At 38.9% G+C, this 15,917-nt stretch overlaps 1 protein-coding gene across 1 annotated transcript; it reads right to left on the reverse strand.

Annotated features, from left to right (window-relative positions):
- Positions 1-8: 8 nt before the first annotated feature.
- On the reverse strand, positions 9-15,815 carry RRH (retinal pigment epithelium-derived rhodopsin homolog). The gene is made up of 7 exons (XM_002195191.7): positions 10,396-15,815; positions 6,887-7,077; positions 5,215-5,314; positions 4,379-4,532; positions 3,857-4,025; positions 1,649-1,827; positions 9-753 (listed from the first exon to the last, which is right to left on the reverse strand). Exons 1-7 carry the CDS (start codon positions 10,499-10,501, stop codon positions 624-626), a joined length of 1,029 nt encoding a protein of 342 aa, XP_002195227.5. The 5' UTR covers positions 10,502-15,815; the 3' UTR covers positions 9-623.
- Between the last annotated feature and the right edge of the window lie 102 nt (positions 15,816-15,917).

A 15,917-nucleotide genomic window follows, 5' to 3' on the forward strand; every position in this document is an offset into this window, starting at 1 on the left:
CCAAAAAAATAAAAAGAAAACAAGCTGTCTTTACTACAAATTAATTTGGTTCTGCCAGTCAAACTTTTAAAAATACTTTAAATATGCTGAAATTTCTTCAAAATCCTAAAACCTAATAGAAGATTCTATGGGGTCAGTGGGGTAGCTATTTTGACACCATAACATATTCACAATAAACAGAACTTTGCAAAGCAAATCAACATGGACACTTGGTATGGACATATACAGCCTTAGGGAGTACCCAGAGTATTTGAATTCTGGAATTTTCAAGGGAATCTGGTGGAAAGTACCTCATGAAAGGAATTAATACATATAAAAAATCTGGGGTTACTGAACATAAGAACTTCACATTTCTGTCTTTGCTGGCCCCTCTGTCACCTAGTCTAGCTCTGTAAGAGTCACAGTGGCCACTTTGCCACCCTTTTTTGTTTGAGACAGACATATAGAACCAATAAATCTCAGTCTCAAAAACTAAAGTCTTGGCAGGTTTTGTCTCCTTAACTTCTCTAAAAAGATTATTGTGACTAACACAAAACAGCTATCTGGAAAAGATTATTATTCAAAAAGAAATTGTCCAAAAGATTAATTAACTTGAACCCAGATTTCACTCCTTTCCATGCAACTTATGCAGGCAAATGACTGGAGTTCTGCGATGTCAATGCACTTTGAGATACACTCATGGGCAAAGCGTTGTTTATGGTTATCTCTTGTCTTGTCTGGCATCGCACCATAGCCAGGATCGCCCTCCGAAACCTGTGAAGGGCAACAAAGTGAAAACAGAAAGATCATTAGCTGGAGAACCAAAGAGAAGGGGAAAATTTTGTAAGATGGTCTTAACTATTACAATAGTTTTCCATTTTAGTAGAATGTACTTAATAAAAAACATGTCTTTGGAATTCAAAAGGACCTGGGTATTTTTCATTTCCAGGTACAGGAGTGTAAAGCTAATTTCATTTCTTACATAGGGATCACAGCAGCTTTTGCTTATCCCAGGAGAGCGTACAGCCATAACAAAGATGAACTCACAGAATGGGAAAAAACCACAGATGTTTCTCCATTGACTCAGCAGGTATGTTCACCTAGGCAGAGATCACAGGCTCCGCTTGAAGGTTGGAGCAGGGATAGGAAGAATGACTCTTTGCAAAACACAACCCTCAGACAGAGGCACTGGCTTGATTAGAGCATTTGTTATGCTTGCTCAAAACAGAATAGGCTTAACCTATTTACTCTAATGAAAAAGGTCAATCCATCCTAAGCCATCAGAATATGACACATCCCAAATCAAACAAGAAAATTTACACCAGTTACATGTCACTAAGACACACACACTTTGGGCACAGTCATTAAAAGCAAATCACTACTGATGCGACCCGTATTCCATACTGAATTCCTTGAGAAAACACAAATGGGACTTTTAAAAGCTATGTTAATATGTTCTCAAAAATAGGTATCAATTCAGGATGTTCTGATGATGATTATAACAATTTATTTAGGCTTTCCTGTCCAAAAGGCCATCTTCAGTAAATTAACAGTGCCATACCCTTTGCTCTTCACAAATCAGCTTGCCATATTTTACAGGTGATCTTTCTATACTCAGAGGATATGCTAAAATCATGAAATAGACTGGTACAAATTTCAGAACACTTACTTTTTGTTTGCAATGACATAAATGCAGGGATTATAGAATGTGGAAGATTTTGCGAAGAGAGGAGCTATGATGGCCATTGCAGGAGAAATTTTCTTTGGGTCTCCAAAGGAAGACCACAAACACACAATAGAATATGGAGACCACGCCACCAAGAACATTATAATCATCACAACAGACATCTGTAAAATGAGAGGAACAGACACATAAGCATTATTACCTCAAGATGAAGACCTCACAGCAAAACCTCATAACAAAAGCACATAAAGGTGTAAACAGGTGTAAACAGGGCTATCCTGAATGAAATAATACATAAAAAGCACACCTGACACATTCTGAAAATGTGTTTACACTGAAATCTCGCTTTGGGGATTTAAAAGGACACCTCACTGCCATGTGTTTGGCATGGTGTAATTTCATTACATACAATATTCCTTCAAAATCAGCACTACTCATTAGGTTAAATCTGTTCATCAGGAGTTTAAATTAAGTAGAGAGGACTTCACACATTATTACAACCCCCATAACAAGTCACTATGGGATGCTATTACAAGCAGTAAATATGAACAGAGACAAAAATTTAAGCCAAATATTTAATTTGGCTGTTAATAAAAATGTTTCATAAGGCTTAATTATGGCACTACTAAATAAAATAATGTAAATGTTCTAGGACATATAGTTAAGGAACCCAGAAGTGTCTACTTGGTTTAATGAAGCATTATAGACATGTTCAAGAATGATACAAAGGAGGTATCTGATCTGTCATGTCTGCCTGCAGAGAGAACAACCTGGGCAGCTTGGGGCTCACACCGCAGGACATGCCATGCCCCAGCCAGACCTGGACAGTGACAAACTAGGGCTAGTAGAGGGTAGGAGAGGTCATCAACTGAGACAGACTTTTCTGGATTTTGTCAGGGACATGAATCAGTAGTGGAAACTGGAATGGAAATCTCAAATGAATCCAGGGAACAAACAAACCACTAGAAAACCAATGAAAACTGCAGGGCTGCATACACATAGGATTCCCTAGTGCTGCTCACCAACACCCCTAGTTAGTCTTTCAGAGATTAACAAAATGAGAAACAAGAAGTAAACAGCTACTTTGTATGAGCTGCTCTAGAGCACAATCAATACACAAGCAGTGACTCTCACAGAAAATCTCTCTTTAAATGAAAACACAATACCAAACACAATACCAAAATGTAAGAAAGAACCCTTTGGTACACAGAAAGCTTAGAGGATGCTAATTTGCAAAAAGCAGACGGTAGTCCAGTTCTAAAGATGGATATTGCTTAACCTAAGACATTATTTTTTTTTCTCTTTTTTAATTATAACTTAGTGTCTTCAACCGCAAAATAGGAAAAAAGTGTTTTCTTCACAAACACGAGTCAAAATTTTTAACTGAATCCTCAGTTTCAAGTATTCTGAAAGTTCTTCACAAAAGTACAACACTCAAATGACTCTTTTTAGGTAAAAATACTATTTTTCAGAACTTAGCAATGAGAAAGTTTTCCAAGGAATGCTGTTTGCACTATAAGTAATTCAAAAACATAGGTACATACTCTTCTGTTGAATTCTCTCTCACTGTTTCTTCATGCCCAACCATAAATCACATCTTTACACAAAATCAAAGGAGCTGGTTAACTTCAAGATTTCTCAAGGACTTTTATACATTAAAAGAATGTCAACCTTCCAGGCAGGATATATCATTTCATGCCATAACTCACATTTGCCACTGCTTACATAAGAGATAAGCTCAACAGACTGAAAAGAGGAAGGGATTGGAATTACACATCTTGGGAGCTGGAAATGCATTCTCTTTCCTAGGCCATGAGTTCAAGTGAGAGTTGACCAATCCATTTCAGACCAGACACATCTGTGAACCAAGCAGGAAACCTAAGGACTCTGCAGACACAGAGTAGAAGTTCTCCTAGGACACCTTGGAGGCACATTTCTAGGTAATGACAGAGGAAAGAGGCAAGGCAAATTCACAATATTCCCAGCCTTCAAAGCAGCTAGTCATCTGGAAAGGGTATCAGACTAAAGAATCTAATATAATAAGTCAAGCTAAGAGTTTTCACCAAGGCTCAGTATCAGCAAATATTTACTATAAAAGCAAAGGGGGAATGTAGGAAACCAAAATACTTAAAAGACTGCAAATAGGACTTTAACACAAAGAACATGCTTAAAACAAAACATGCACTCATTTACCTTTGTCACATCTACTTGGTCAGACCAATCTATGTTAATGCTCTCCAGGCAGTTACTGCTGGCATATTTTTTCATTGTCCGGGAAACATTGTAATAACAGTAAAACATGACTGTTAAGGGCACAACAAAATTAACAGCAATTACACTCATTGTGTAGGAAATAAAGGACCTGATAAGACAGAAAAACAAAACAGAGCAACTTACAAATAGCCATCCAGGAAAAGTTACTAAAGAATTTGGTATTTTGATTTGATTATGACATTTTGCAACAAACTCTAAAATAATAAGGAAAATTTTCTTTAGCTAAGTTTTTTTTTATATTAGAAACTACAAGTATTGAAGTTGTGAAGCATATCTCAGCTCCTATGGGTTTTTTTGCTAGATTCGCTCTACGTTATTTTTATTGTTTTAAATTTTGCTTTATACTTCAGAAAGAAATTATGCTCCCTACAGCAGGGAATTAAAAATCTTAGACTCCAGCAAGCCAGAAAAGTTAAAAGAAAGAGTGAGGGGGAATCTTACGCATCATTTTTCCTCCAATTTACTGTGCACGTTGCTCCAGTGGGATCCGGAGCGTAGCTGGCCCAGCCTGCAGTGGGCATGGAAGACCAGAAGATTGCATTTATCCAGGCAGCAAGGATGAGAGTGGCATAGCTACGGGTGGTCATTCTTCTTCCTGCAGCCAAGCACAGACAGTCACAAACAGCTCTCATCTGCTGCTCCTTTCCAGTGTCAAACTAGAGTGACAAGTGGCTTCCAGCAAGCACATAATGAGTTAATAAAAACCCTTTCCCAGGCTCGCAGTCCCAAGCACTGTAGGATGCCTGTTTTGTTCTGCTGCCTGACATCTCAGTCCTTGCAGCCTTTAAAGACACTTGAACACCATCACCCATACCAAATCAGCATACAGGCAATACCTAATCCCAGCCAAAAGCTTATTATGCAACACTGCATTCAAGTACACCCTTGGAAGGTGGCAGGGGAGGAATTAACTATTACAACACAACTGTAACAGGGGAGAGAAAAACACCCAGGATGGTGTTAACAACAACAGAGGCACACACCTGCTTGACAAAGTTCAAAACCTCATGCAGCCAGAGGCTTTTTGTGTGCTTTTCTGTATGGATGTGGCCCTCTAAAGGCCATAAAACCACAACTTATAAACAGAGTAACAGCCTAATGATGCATTTTTCACTTTAATGAGCAGTATGCCAACTAGGTAACTTACTTAATTACATACTGTAGTTTCAAGTTCTGCCCAGTGCTGTAACTATGGAGCCATTCATGAGAAAACAATGCAATCAAATCAGAATTTTATTCCTCCCAACAGTGACTGAGTTTTGACCCTAAGTCAGTACCTATATCAGGCCTGCAGATGGTCAGGTAACGATCAACAGCAACAACAGTCAGCAAACCAATACTCGCCATCCCAAAAAATATATTTAAGGCAGCATAGATCTGAAATTAAAACAAGTAAGCAAGAAAACAATTTCTGAGAAATCTTTCAAAGATGCAAGCACAAATCTGTGTACTGAATCAAGACAATTTAGCCAGAGCTTTCTTCCAAAAGCAGTGTCTTAAAGGTCTTAATTCAATGCAGGCAATTTGAAGGTGGATCATTAAAAAGTAAACATTTCAAGAACCTCTGCTTGTATGCACCTTAGAAATCCTAAAGACAGCAGTCTTAAAATAAAAGAAACACTGTCCTTCAATAAGTAAATTTTGAGATTCAGAATTTGGAGAGTTTATTTCATATTTTCAATGTATGCTAAGGAAACCTGAGGAGCATTTGGTCCATCAGAAACAGTTACACCTTTAGCAAATGTGAGGTTCTGAATTATCACTCATCTGTTGTGATGATTTCACAGATGTGGCCCACTGATTTACTCCCTCAGGCTCCATGTTTAAGTGTGTCAGATCTTTTGCACAGAACAACACATGCTGCAATCCCAGCATGCTCCAAATACATCTGCCCTGTCATCCCATGGGAAGCCTGACCAGGAAGAATGACTGGGAGGGCTGTGTTACCACTGGCACCCCAGTAATATAGAGCCCTGAGCCAGAGCACGTGGCACCAGCAGTTATAATAGAACCACATGGCATTCAGCCATCTCAGACCACAGGATTCACTAGGTTTAGGTTGACATGAGCTGTGCTTCAAGCGCTTCAACTCTCAAATCAGTGAGATCTCTCATCAACCTGAACACACCACAAGCCAATCCAGTTGTTAACAACTAAAGATGTTAAAAGTGAGACTTCCTGCCAAATAATGACTGAATTTTGAGCTTGAAGGTACTGTCTACTGAGGCAAGTGATGTGATAAGCATCTGTTTTATAAATGTCCAAAATGTTTGCCTTATGACACATTTTCAGTATATGCCTTCACATTACTACTCACATTCGTGGGCACTTAAGCCCAACAGTCTATCAATTACATAAATTAAAATCACAACACTAAGTAAGCAAAGGCTGCCATCTCTCTGCTATGGAAGTATGTTTTTCAGTCAGTCTATTCTAAAAAACAGGCGGCTCTTAAAAGAAGGTTAAATCTTTAATGAAGACCAAAAGCCTTAGAGGTTTTCACTCTGAATATATCAGTGCCACCCAAAAAGGACATGCATTTGCCAAGCAGAACTCACCAAGATCTGTCAAGAACTCACCATCAAAACAGTAGCCACTATAAAATTTTTTTTAGCTCTCAGCAAAATAATCAAATGTGCTTGTGCTACTATAACCATCCTCATTTCAGGATTTGATTTTGTAAGCCTTCTTAAAGCTATTTTTAAATGTCTAGTTGATAGATATAAGGTAACACTTAAATGTTTTCAGATTGTAAATATAAGCTTAAAGTGAAATTCACTCAAAACACTGTCTCCAGAAATTGCTGACATCACAGAACATCAGCTTCAGGTCCAGAGTCACATTCTGCATCTCTGCCTTATCTCTTAAAATAACACAACGTAGAGCCATTACTTATCTCTCAGCTTGTTTTTAAGTGCTGAAACTTTCTCTCTAACTGAATTGCAATACCTGGCATCCCGTATATCCAAATTTCCAGCTTCCATGCAGGTCTGAGGCAGCAGACATGGGGTAACCAATGCCACTAACACCAATATCAGTAAAAGCCAAGTTGATAATAATTGCGTTGGTTGCTGTCCGAAGCTCTTTGTACTTAACAAAGATGCCTAACACAACAATGTTACTGAAAATGCTTATCACTCCTGTAAAAACAAAAAAAGGAAAACTTTACAAAAGGTACACACCAGCCAGTAATAAACATGCAGAAGAAAATTACACATTGTGATATGTAAGTCCCAAAAAATATTTATTTTCAGTCAAGTGCAAGTTTGCAAAGAAGAGAAAAAGGAGAAAAAGTTTGAAAAGGAGAAAAAAGCTTTTCCAGTTAGGCAACTTTCAAATGGATTGAGTAAGTGCCAATGAAACTTTTGATGCAATGACAACAAGCAGAGCAGAAATTCAAATGCATCTAGGATTACTCTTCAAGCACTCTGGCCACCAAGTAAAGTGCTGACCTCCGTGGTAAAGAAGAATGCAGGTTGGTGACTGGCAAAAAAAAAAAACAAAAAAACAAAAAAAAAAAACAACAGCTTATGCACCTGATCTAGAAGAAGGCTCCTGCCAGCCCCTGAGAGTCAGTAATTTTAAAATCAAATTAGGGAAAATCATAATTACGCCACAGCTATCTCTCTCTTAACACCACCAAGGATGTCTGTTCTCAGTTGCAGGTCTCCTGTTGGAGGGCCAACATCTTTTGGCCCCATAGATGCCATAATCTATCATATTCATATACTCACACATTTCAGGCATGACACTGACTCTATATGATCCTAAAATTTAACTAAACAAGGAGCTGAGGATCTGCTCTGAAATTAACAACAGAGTAAAAAAAGCCACATGCAGTGCCAGTTCTGTCAGCTCTCCTGGTGACAGATTGCATGTCATCTCTTGGGAGAATTACAAGTTTAATAATGCAGACTTCTTATGAGGCATGTTTTAACAGATATTACAGCTACCAATAATGGAACCAGACATACAACAGGACCGTAAACTCATATCCTCAGGGTGAAGGAAAGATCCTTCTAGACACTTAAATTTAATAATTCAGAGTCCAGCCTTAAAAGTAAGGGGGGGGGGAGAAGGGAGGCAATGAAAAACAGAGAAGAAAAAGTGGAACCTATATTAATTAAAAATGTTAGTATCACTAAAGTAAACTAATAATAGAGCAAAAAAATAATGTTTTGAGGAACAAAATATAAGATGAAAGATAAGATTCCACCTTGGACAAAGTGAGAAAAAACATGTGGATACAAGAAATTCTCTCTTCTCTGTTTCTGAGGTACAGGTCAAGAATGAAGTTTCTTCAGGCAGCAGTTAAGCAGTGCCCATTAAAAGAGCTTTGAAGCTGGTCAAAGTGCTGGAGCACAAGTTTTATGAGGAGCAGCTGAGGGAGCTGGGGTTGTTCAGCCTGAAGAAAAGGAGGGTCAAGGTGACCTTATCATTCTCTACAACCACCTAAAAGGAGGGTGAAGCCAGGTGGGGGTCAGTCTCTTCTCCTAAGAAACAAGCAACAGGGTGAAAGGAAATGGCCTCAAGTTGCACCAGGAAAGAGTACTTTTGGATATTGGGAAAAATTTACTCACTGAAAGGATTATCAAGCACTGGAACAGGCTGCCCAAGAAAGTGGTTGAGTTGCCATCCCTTGGAATGTGTAGATACCGTGCTTAGGTACATAGTTTAGGGTGGGACATGGCAATATTGGGTAGTAGCATCAAAGTAAAAAAAGTCAGGTACATGTATAACATGGAATTTACCTTTCCAGCTATCATTTTAAAATTACACCAGAGCATTCACCACTATAAGCAGAAAGACATCCATGAGGCAGCAGAGCTTACTGCAGCCTGAGTATCCCTGTTGTCATTACAAAATGAATACACTGGCCAGTGTAACGCTTAACAATCACTTTCTTCTCAGAAAACAAGAGAGAAACACTTGAATCTTTTAAAGAGTGCCATCATAATGAGCAAACTTCATATTAACAAGGCTTAAATCTTCCAGATGTGAAATTTGCTGCAGTAAGACTGGTGCAAAGCAATCAATCATACTTTCAAATATTTTATAGACTTCATTGTTAAAAACATTTCTCATTAAGAAAGATTTATTAGACTCCCCCAACTATAATTAGAAATAGATAAATGAAAAAAACCTAAAACTGCAAAGTAATATTTTTTTTCCCCCATGACATTTAACTTCCATGCAAGATTAAGAAAGAAGACCTGGTTTGTTTCTGGCTAATTCTATTGATACCCTATGGTCACCAGTGATAGTTTTGATCCTGAACACCAGCTGGTCAAAACTATCTGAAAATATTGCCTTGTTACATACTACATAATCAATTTTAATAAAAATATAAGAGGTGTATCTAGGCTTCCAATACTTTACCATTATTTATCTCTACAGGTTCTTAAGATGCCTAATGTTCTGTGTAGCTGTTCTACCAATTTCTCCAAAGACCTTCAATAAATTATTGTCTTTGCATCCAAAAATATCCACTTTTCCAGTACAGCAATTTGATACCACTTCAGACATATATGCTAAGTAAACTGCGACCATCAGCAATACTATTTCATATAAATGTAAAATACATTAATATTTTGAAGTATTTTAGAATCTAACTACAACATGGGAACATTTGCGGTACAGCCAATGAATAAAGAATAAACTGATTTGATTTTCCATAATAAAGGTGTGGAAGGTCTGTTTTTAAACACAGTAGGTTTCCATTTTGGTTAGGTGGGTATTCAATTACTATAGCACTCAATGCTTCAGAAAAGCACCACTGAAGAAGTTGTGGTTATACAATAAAAACGTATTTAAGGAGAGAATAAGAATAAATCTATGATCATTCAACTTTAGCCAAAGATCACAGTAGTCACAGGGAACAAACACGATGTGAAGCCTCACAGCGTGCTTTTCTAACACGTGTCATTGGTGAAAAATACAGCTGCAACTGGAATCTGCTCTTCTCTGATTAATGACCCGCTCCCTCCCTCTAAGTCACATTCCAACCCTTCCCCTTACATCCCCTCACAGACACCCGCTCACATGCTCAGACTACACATATATTACTACACACATGTGGCCCAGGAGAAATCTTAAGATAGCTGCGAGCACATCACAGAAAAATGCAAGATGTGACAGCTATGCCCTATTTTTATCTATTTTGCAAGCTGGCAAAACCTAATTCTCACTCTCTTCTATAATTACATATCAACAAAATTTATTTTTTGAGACACAATGCTGCCTTCAAATATAGAGAGGAAAACTTAGATTCTGCACACTGCAGATGTTTCTGCATATTTCAGTCAGGCAGCTGCTAACTTGTCAGTAAACATGGAGAAAAGCCATCAGACACTGTCTAATACAAAATGAAATACCATCACTATGACTTTACAAAATGAGCATCCAGATCTACAAGTTCTCTCTTAAAAAGTTATGCAATTATTTGCCAATGCCCATACCTGCTGTTATCAAGTAAGCTGCAACTATGTTGTGCTCAGTCTGTGTGAAGGCTGAATGAGCTTCATCGTCACTTTCTGAGGAATTGGATGAGTCATTCCAATGCATTTTTGACAAGACTGTCGTCTATCCTCTGAAATAATTCATCAAGAAGACGAAACACAACAAAACCCTGTCAGGCAAATTCTTTCATTATTCACTAGACTCACTGAACAATTAAAAGAAGGGGGGTAGGGAGGGGCTTCCCCCACCATTGACAGCTTCCGAGCACGATTTAATTGGACTAAAGTGGAAAGAAGTTTACGCTCCCAATCTACGCAGGAGATTGTTAATTAAAACAAAGAGCAGCACAGAACTGAGTAAATTTTGAACAGTATGCTTAAACTTCATTCTTACAGCTAATGAGATTAACTGTCACATGCCCCCAAACTTTTTCCCTTGAAATCTCTTGTGCAATGCTTTGAAAACCTCAACAAAACTTGACTCAATTCAATCATCAGCCTGGCTTGGAACTAATTCCCATCATCACGCAAAGCACAAAAACCTGCAGTACAACATGAAGAGACAAATGTCAGTTTCCTTAAAAACAGGATATATTTACTGTAAAGCCCATCCCTTCAAATCTTTATAGACTTACTTCTTTAAGGTTCTTTGTTTGAATTAAGTCTCTGACAAAGACACAAGTAAAACACATTCCAGTATTTTCCTAAGTGAAGCATGACTTTCAGAAAACTCAGCTGCCTCATTTCTAAAATAGCCTGGTCTATAGAAAATGGTTGTTGAATATGCCTCCCTCTCCTAAACACAGTACATATAAGCTTACTCTGGGCAAATTTTCAAAAGCATCTTACTGGACATTTTTCAAAGATCTGAGCAGCAAAAGCTTGTTTTCTTCCCTTCAATGATGAAGTACCAGCATACAAAAGCAAAGACTTTTAAAAAAACCCTACATAAATAATAGCTGCATTAAGTCCTTGGCCAAAGGACTTACACACAGCATCAGAAAGCAGCTGCTCCCCCTCAATCCTGCTTCATACAGTTTTTGCCTTCAGTCAGTATTCATACTGGGTGTAAATGTGGCAAAGATGAGCACCAGTGGATCTTCAGCTCTATGTGGCTCCCAGGTAGGTCAAGCAGGTCCCAGGCTAGGGCTGTGCCTTCTGAGCAGCAGTAAGGGTGAAGTGACACAGGAATACACTCAACCCATGGAAAGTATACCTGAAGAGCCCTCTCTTCTCTAACCTGTGAAATACTCATAGAGCGTTTCCTCCCACTCCTCAGTTCTCCAAAACAAACATCTTGCATTTTTCTTTTGAATATAAAGGTAAGAAAATTTTTATATAAACCTGTGCAGTCGCAGCATGTAGTCATCATTACTACACATGATCTCGCGTCACAGTCCTGCGAGCAAACATTTCCTTTAATGTCCCACATCTACACTCACAGCCCTCAGGGTATTTGTATTATTACAGTGTTTTTCCTGTCAGAAGAGGATTAGGCAGGAACAGGGTGGGAGGGCTCTAAAAGGAATGGTCTGTTTGGCAATGAAGCCACTTTCCTCGTGCTACACTGTCCTGCCCTGAAAGATAAAAGTTATGACAATAATTTGATATCTTTGCTTTCCTCCTCTGACACTTTGGCAAGATTTTCAAAAGCACCTCAGATCTTGCAGCTTCCACAGAAGTCAGAGCTATGCCGAATGTCTCAAAAAAGCAAACCATTACTATTTTTAGTCAGATAGGATTCCAGATGTACAGTAGCAATTAACAAAGGAAATCTTATACTTGTTGATTTAAATACAACTTTGGAATATATGCAGTCCCTGCTATTTATCAATTGTTTCTGTCTCTTCTCAAATTTGTCTAATTTTACAGCAACAGAATTGACAGAGAAAAGTCAAAACTAAAGGCAGACATCATTAAAAGTATTTTTTCTGCAACACTGTAGTTCATAAAATAAAGTCAAAAATATAAACCAGGAAAATATTGAATATAAAAATAATCCACAGCTTCTAAGCCAGATAAAATATGCCTTACCACATTGCTTATTAATACTGGTATAAGAAGATAAAATCCAAAACCTCAGGCTGTTTTTATCCTTCAATAACATAGCATTACAGGTGTCAGAGGGGCACCTTATAAAGTGATGCTTTTCCTTCCCACCTGTCCCAGATCAGTAGCAAAATGTAACTTATTAAAATCCATTTTTCAATGTGCATGTATCTCTATATATATGTGGGGCAATGCAATGTGAGGTTTAACAAGCTGCTTTCACTTATGTATAAAATATATATTAATGCATGAACGATGTGAGTAGAGAAACGAACCTTTTGCATAAAAAATAAATAAACTGGAAACCAAAACCAACACCAAATCTCTTCCTATAAACCCATCCCAAACCCAACCCCTCCCACGTTTACTATGCCCTCCACGCTGGAGGGCCCTCTAAGGCAAATCGTCCGTTTAACCTTTTCCCAAAGGGATGCAAATGGTTCAAACCCCAAGGAAAACAAATTAACAAAGTGCCTCTTTCTCGTAGTTCGTAAAGACTTTTACTAGACTTAAGCTGTTGGTTAGAAAAGTTTTGCTCTATAGAGATTTTCAGCTGGCAGCCCTGAAAGGTGCACAACCCCACTAAGATTTTTCCTTGCCATACATCACATAATAGCTATGCTCCTTTTTTTGATAAAAAATATTCTTTCGTGCCAATTCATGACAATACTCTTGTCATATCAAGACAATGCTTTACACAACTGCAAATAACTTTGCACCAGTATAAGTGCAACAATCCAGCATTTCTTCAGGCAAACATCCACACGTATAGGTCAGTGCCAGAGAAAATCCTTCCTGTTCTACAACTGCTAGTGTTGCAGACTTACATTAAAATATCCCAATTATTATTTTCTGCACTTCATCAAATTTCTCTAACATAGCAAATCTATGAACTACCTTGAGCCATCCTATCCCTGCATCTGCAGAAAACACAAGCAAAATAAACAACTCTGCAAGAAATGCAGGGGCACTAAAGCCATCCTCAATAGGTAATAATTTAAGCCTTATAATACACCACCATGTATTACACTCTCTTTCAGGAGGATTCAGGTCCCAAAAAAATAACCCCAAAATAAAAAAAAAAACAAAACCAAAATTTTGCTGTGGTATGGACAAAAGGCTCCAGGTCTTCTAAACACTTGTAAGCAATCTGATCCTGGTGATGCACCAGGTGTCAGTTTCAAAACCAGCTCAAAGTCAGACCCTACACCTGGGTCAAACACCACCATGGGAGTGGAGGAGGGCACAAGTAGCTGACACCACTACTGCTGTGTACTGAGCTGCTCCGAAGCCCACCTGAGCTTCAAAGGAATTTGCAGGACAGCAACCCACCCTTGTGCTGCTGGAGCAGGTGGTAGATGAGAAGCTATTTAGATGGTCCAGCTACGTGCTACCAGAAAGGGGAACACCAGTCATCCAGAGCCTACACTAACACCTTACCCCCACTCCCCTCACTTCAGATTGCACTCTGACTTTTCTTCTCCAGACACTACAACTACTTGAAATTTGCCACTTCTGCCAACACACCTATTTCTGTCACAGTTCCTGTGAGCCCCTCTCCTATTCTCTGCAGCAGCAGCACAGAGTATCTGTAATTATGCGCATAAATAAATCCAGAACATTTCACTTACTAAGATCAGGAGCACTTTGACAGACTCACAGCTAGGATTTGAATTAGAAGTTCAAGACTGAGAGAAAGATGTCATATAAAATTAGAGAACTTCTGTCTTAGTTCATTACAGCATTACATTGCAGACAAGACATCTTCATTTTTTTGGGACTGAATTTTCATCTGTTACTGTTAGCACCTTATTTATATTAGGAGGGCAGGGTCACACCATGGCAAAAAGGCAACACAGAACAGGGACTTAATGTGCCTTGCAAACACCCCCCTTCCCTAGAATGGAGAATGAAAAAAAGGCATCATCATACGGCAAACACATTGAGACAGATTCTTTGTATGTTTTTCCATCCAAAGAACATCCTACAACCTCCGTGGAGATCTATTATAAATTTTCTCTGGATATTTGCATAAAATCCATCCAACACTGTATGCATAGGCCATGCTGTAATGGTCCTCATCTATTGGGACTGCAATCCCTTCCCTATAACCAAGAGGCCAATCTTTCCTCCAGAGCTGCAATGGATATTGCAGTTTAGCCCCTCTGCACAGAGGTCAAAGCCTTTGCTTTGCCCTTGCAGCGCCTGAGGCTGACTCACTGCTCCATCTGCTGAGACTCGGCACACTCGCCTGCTCCTGGGCTGCCAGGCAGCACTGCCTGCAGCCAAGCACTGCCTCTCACTCCCTGCACTCCACAGGTCATGGCAGGAGCCTTCTGACACCCTGGCAAAAAGCATGTCCCAGAGAATAGCAAAGAGCAGCATGAATTTGGCTGTAAGAGCGAGGACTGTGCTGCTAGTCTTTCAAACCCAGAGCAATAAGAGTATCCGAACAGCTGCCCACTATTGAAGCACCAGTGAAGAAACCCAGCAGAGGATTCAGCTGCAAGCATGACAGAAGTACTGACACTGCAGGTCCACTTGGTTTGTGTTGTTCAGCTGCAACACGGAATGCCCAAAATGCAATTACTTGCAAAGTATTTAGATGAAAGGCAATTTTACAAAGCCTCAGGTCAAAGCCCCTGAGGCACTTAGGCCTAGCAATGCACAGCAACAAAAGCCTAATCATTCTCACAGTTCTGGATTTAACTGACCTGGCTAAAGCTAGGCTTGCAGCAATACCAGGGAAAAAACCTGGAATCCCTCATTTCCTGGGTTTAAGAGTAGACTCAGCTTCTTCTCCCAAAAGCAGACCTAGCAGAAATTCAATGTTCTGTGTTTTGTTTTTTTAATCTGAAGAACATTTTATCTATTATTCTTTGCAGTATCTATTCACATTTAAATGAATTCTTTAATGTTTGTTTTTCCACTCTTTCAAGTTTTGTTTGACACTATTAAAAGTAATGGTCACATTTGTTAAAACATGCAGTAACTGTCCAATCCTGGTACTGAAAAAATATCTGATGCCTTTGTTAAGCAGAAGGCTAACATAATTAAACTGCCTATTACTGCATTCATCAATTAAAAAGCATAACAGTGCAATCAATTTGGAAAAGAACTTTTTTCACACTGAACAAGATGTTTGAAATAGTAGCACATACATTATTCTACAGATCCCTTTTCAAAAGTGCTTGGTAGGAGAGTCTGTGAACAGACTCCTGGCTCCAGCTGAAAGAAATCCAGGGAAGTTCTATTTTCACCTATTTTATTTCCAAAGTTCCAGAGCAGAGAGTCACCCTGGTCTCCTCCAGGGAGACCTGGAGGTCTTCCTTAATAAGACAGAGTCACTATCTTTCCAACAAGCCTCATAACGCATCCATTTAAAGACTCATACAGACTTTGTCATGCCTTTCTAAGCAATACTGAAAGTACTGTGTGCAGAGGAGCCCTGTGATGAGCTATTTAATCTCAGC

This window comes from Taeniopygia guttata, chromosome 4 (genome assembly GCF_048771995.1).
Source record: "Taeniopygia guttata chromosome 4, bTaeGut7.mat, whole genome shotgun sequence".
NCBI classification, from domain to species: Eukaryota; Metazoa; Chordata; class Aves; order Passeriformes; family Estrildidae; genus Taeniopygia; species Taeniopygia guttata.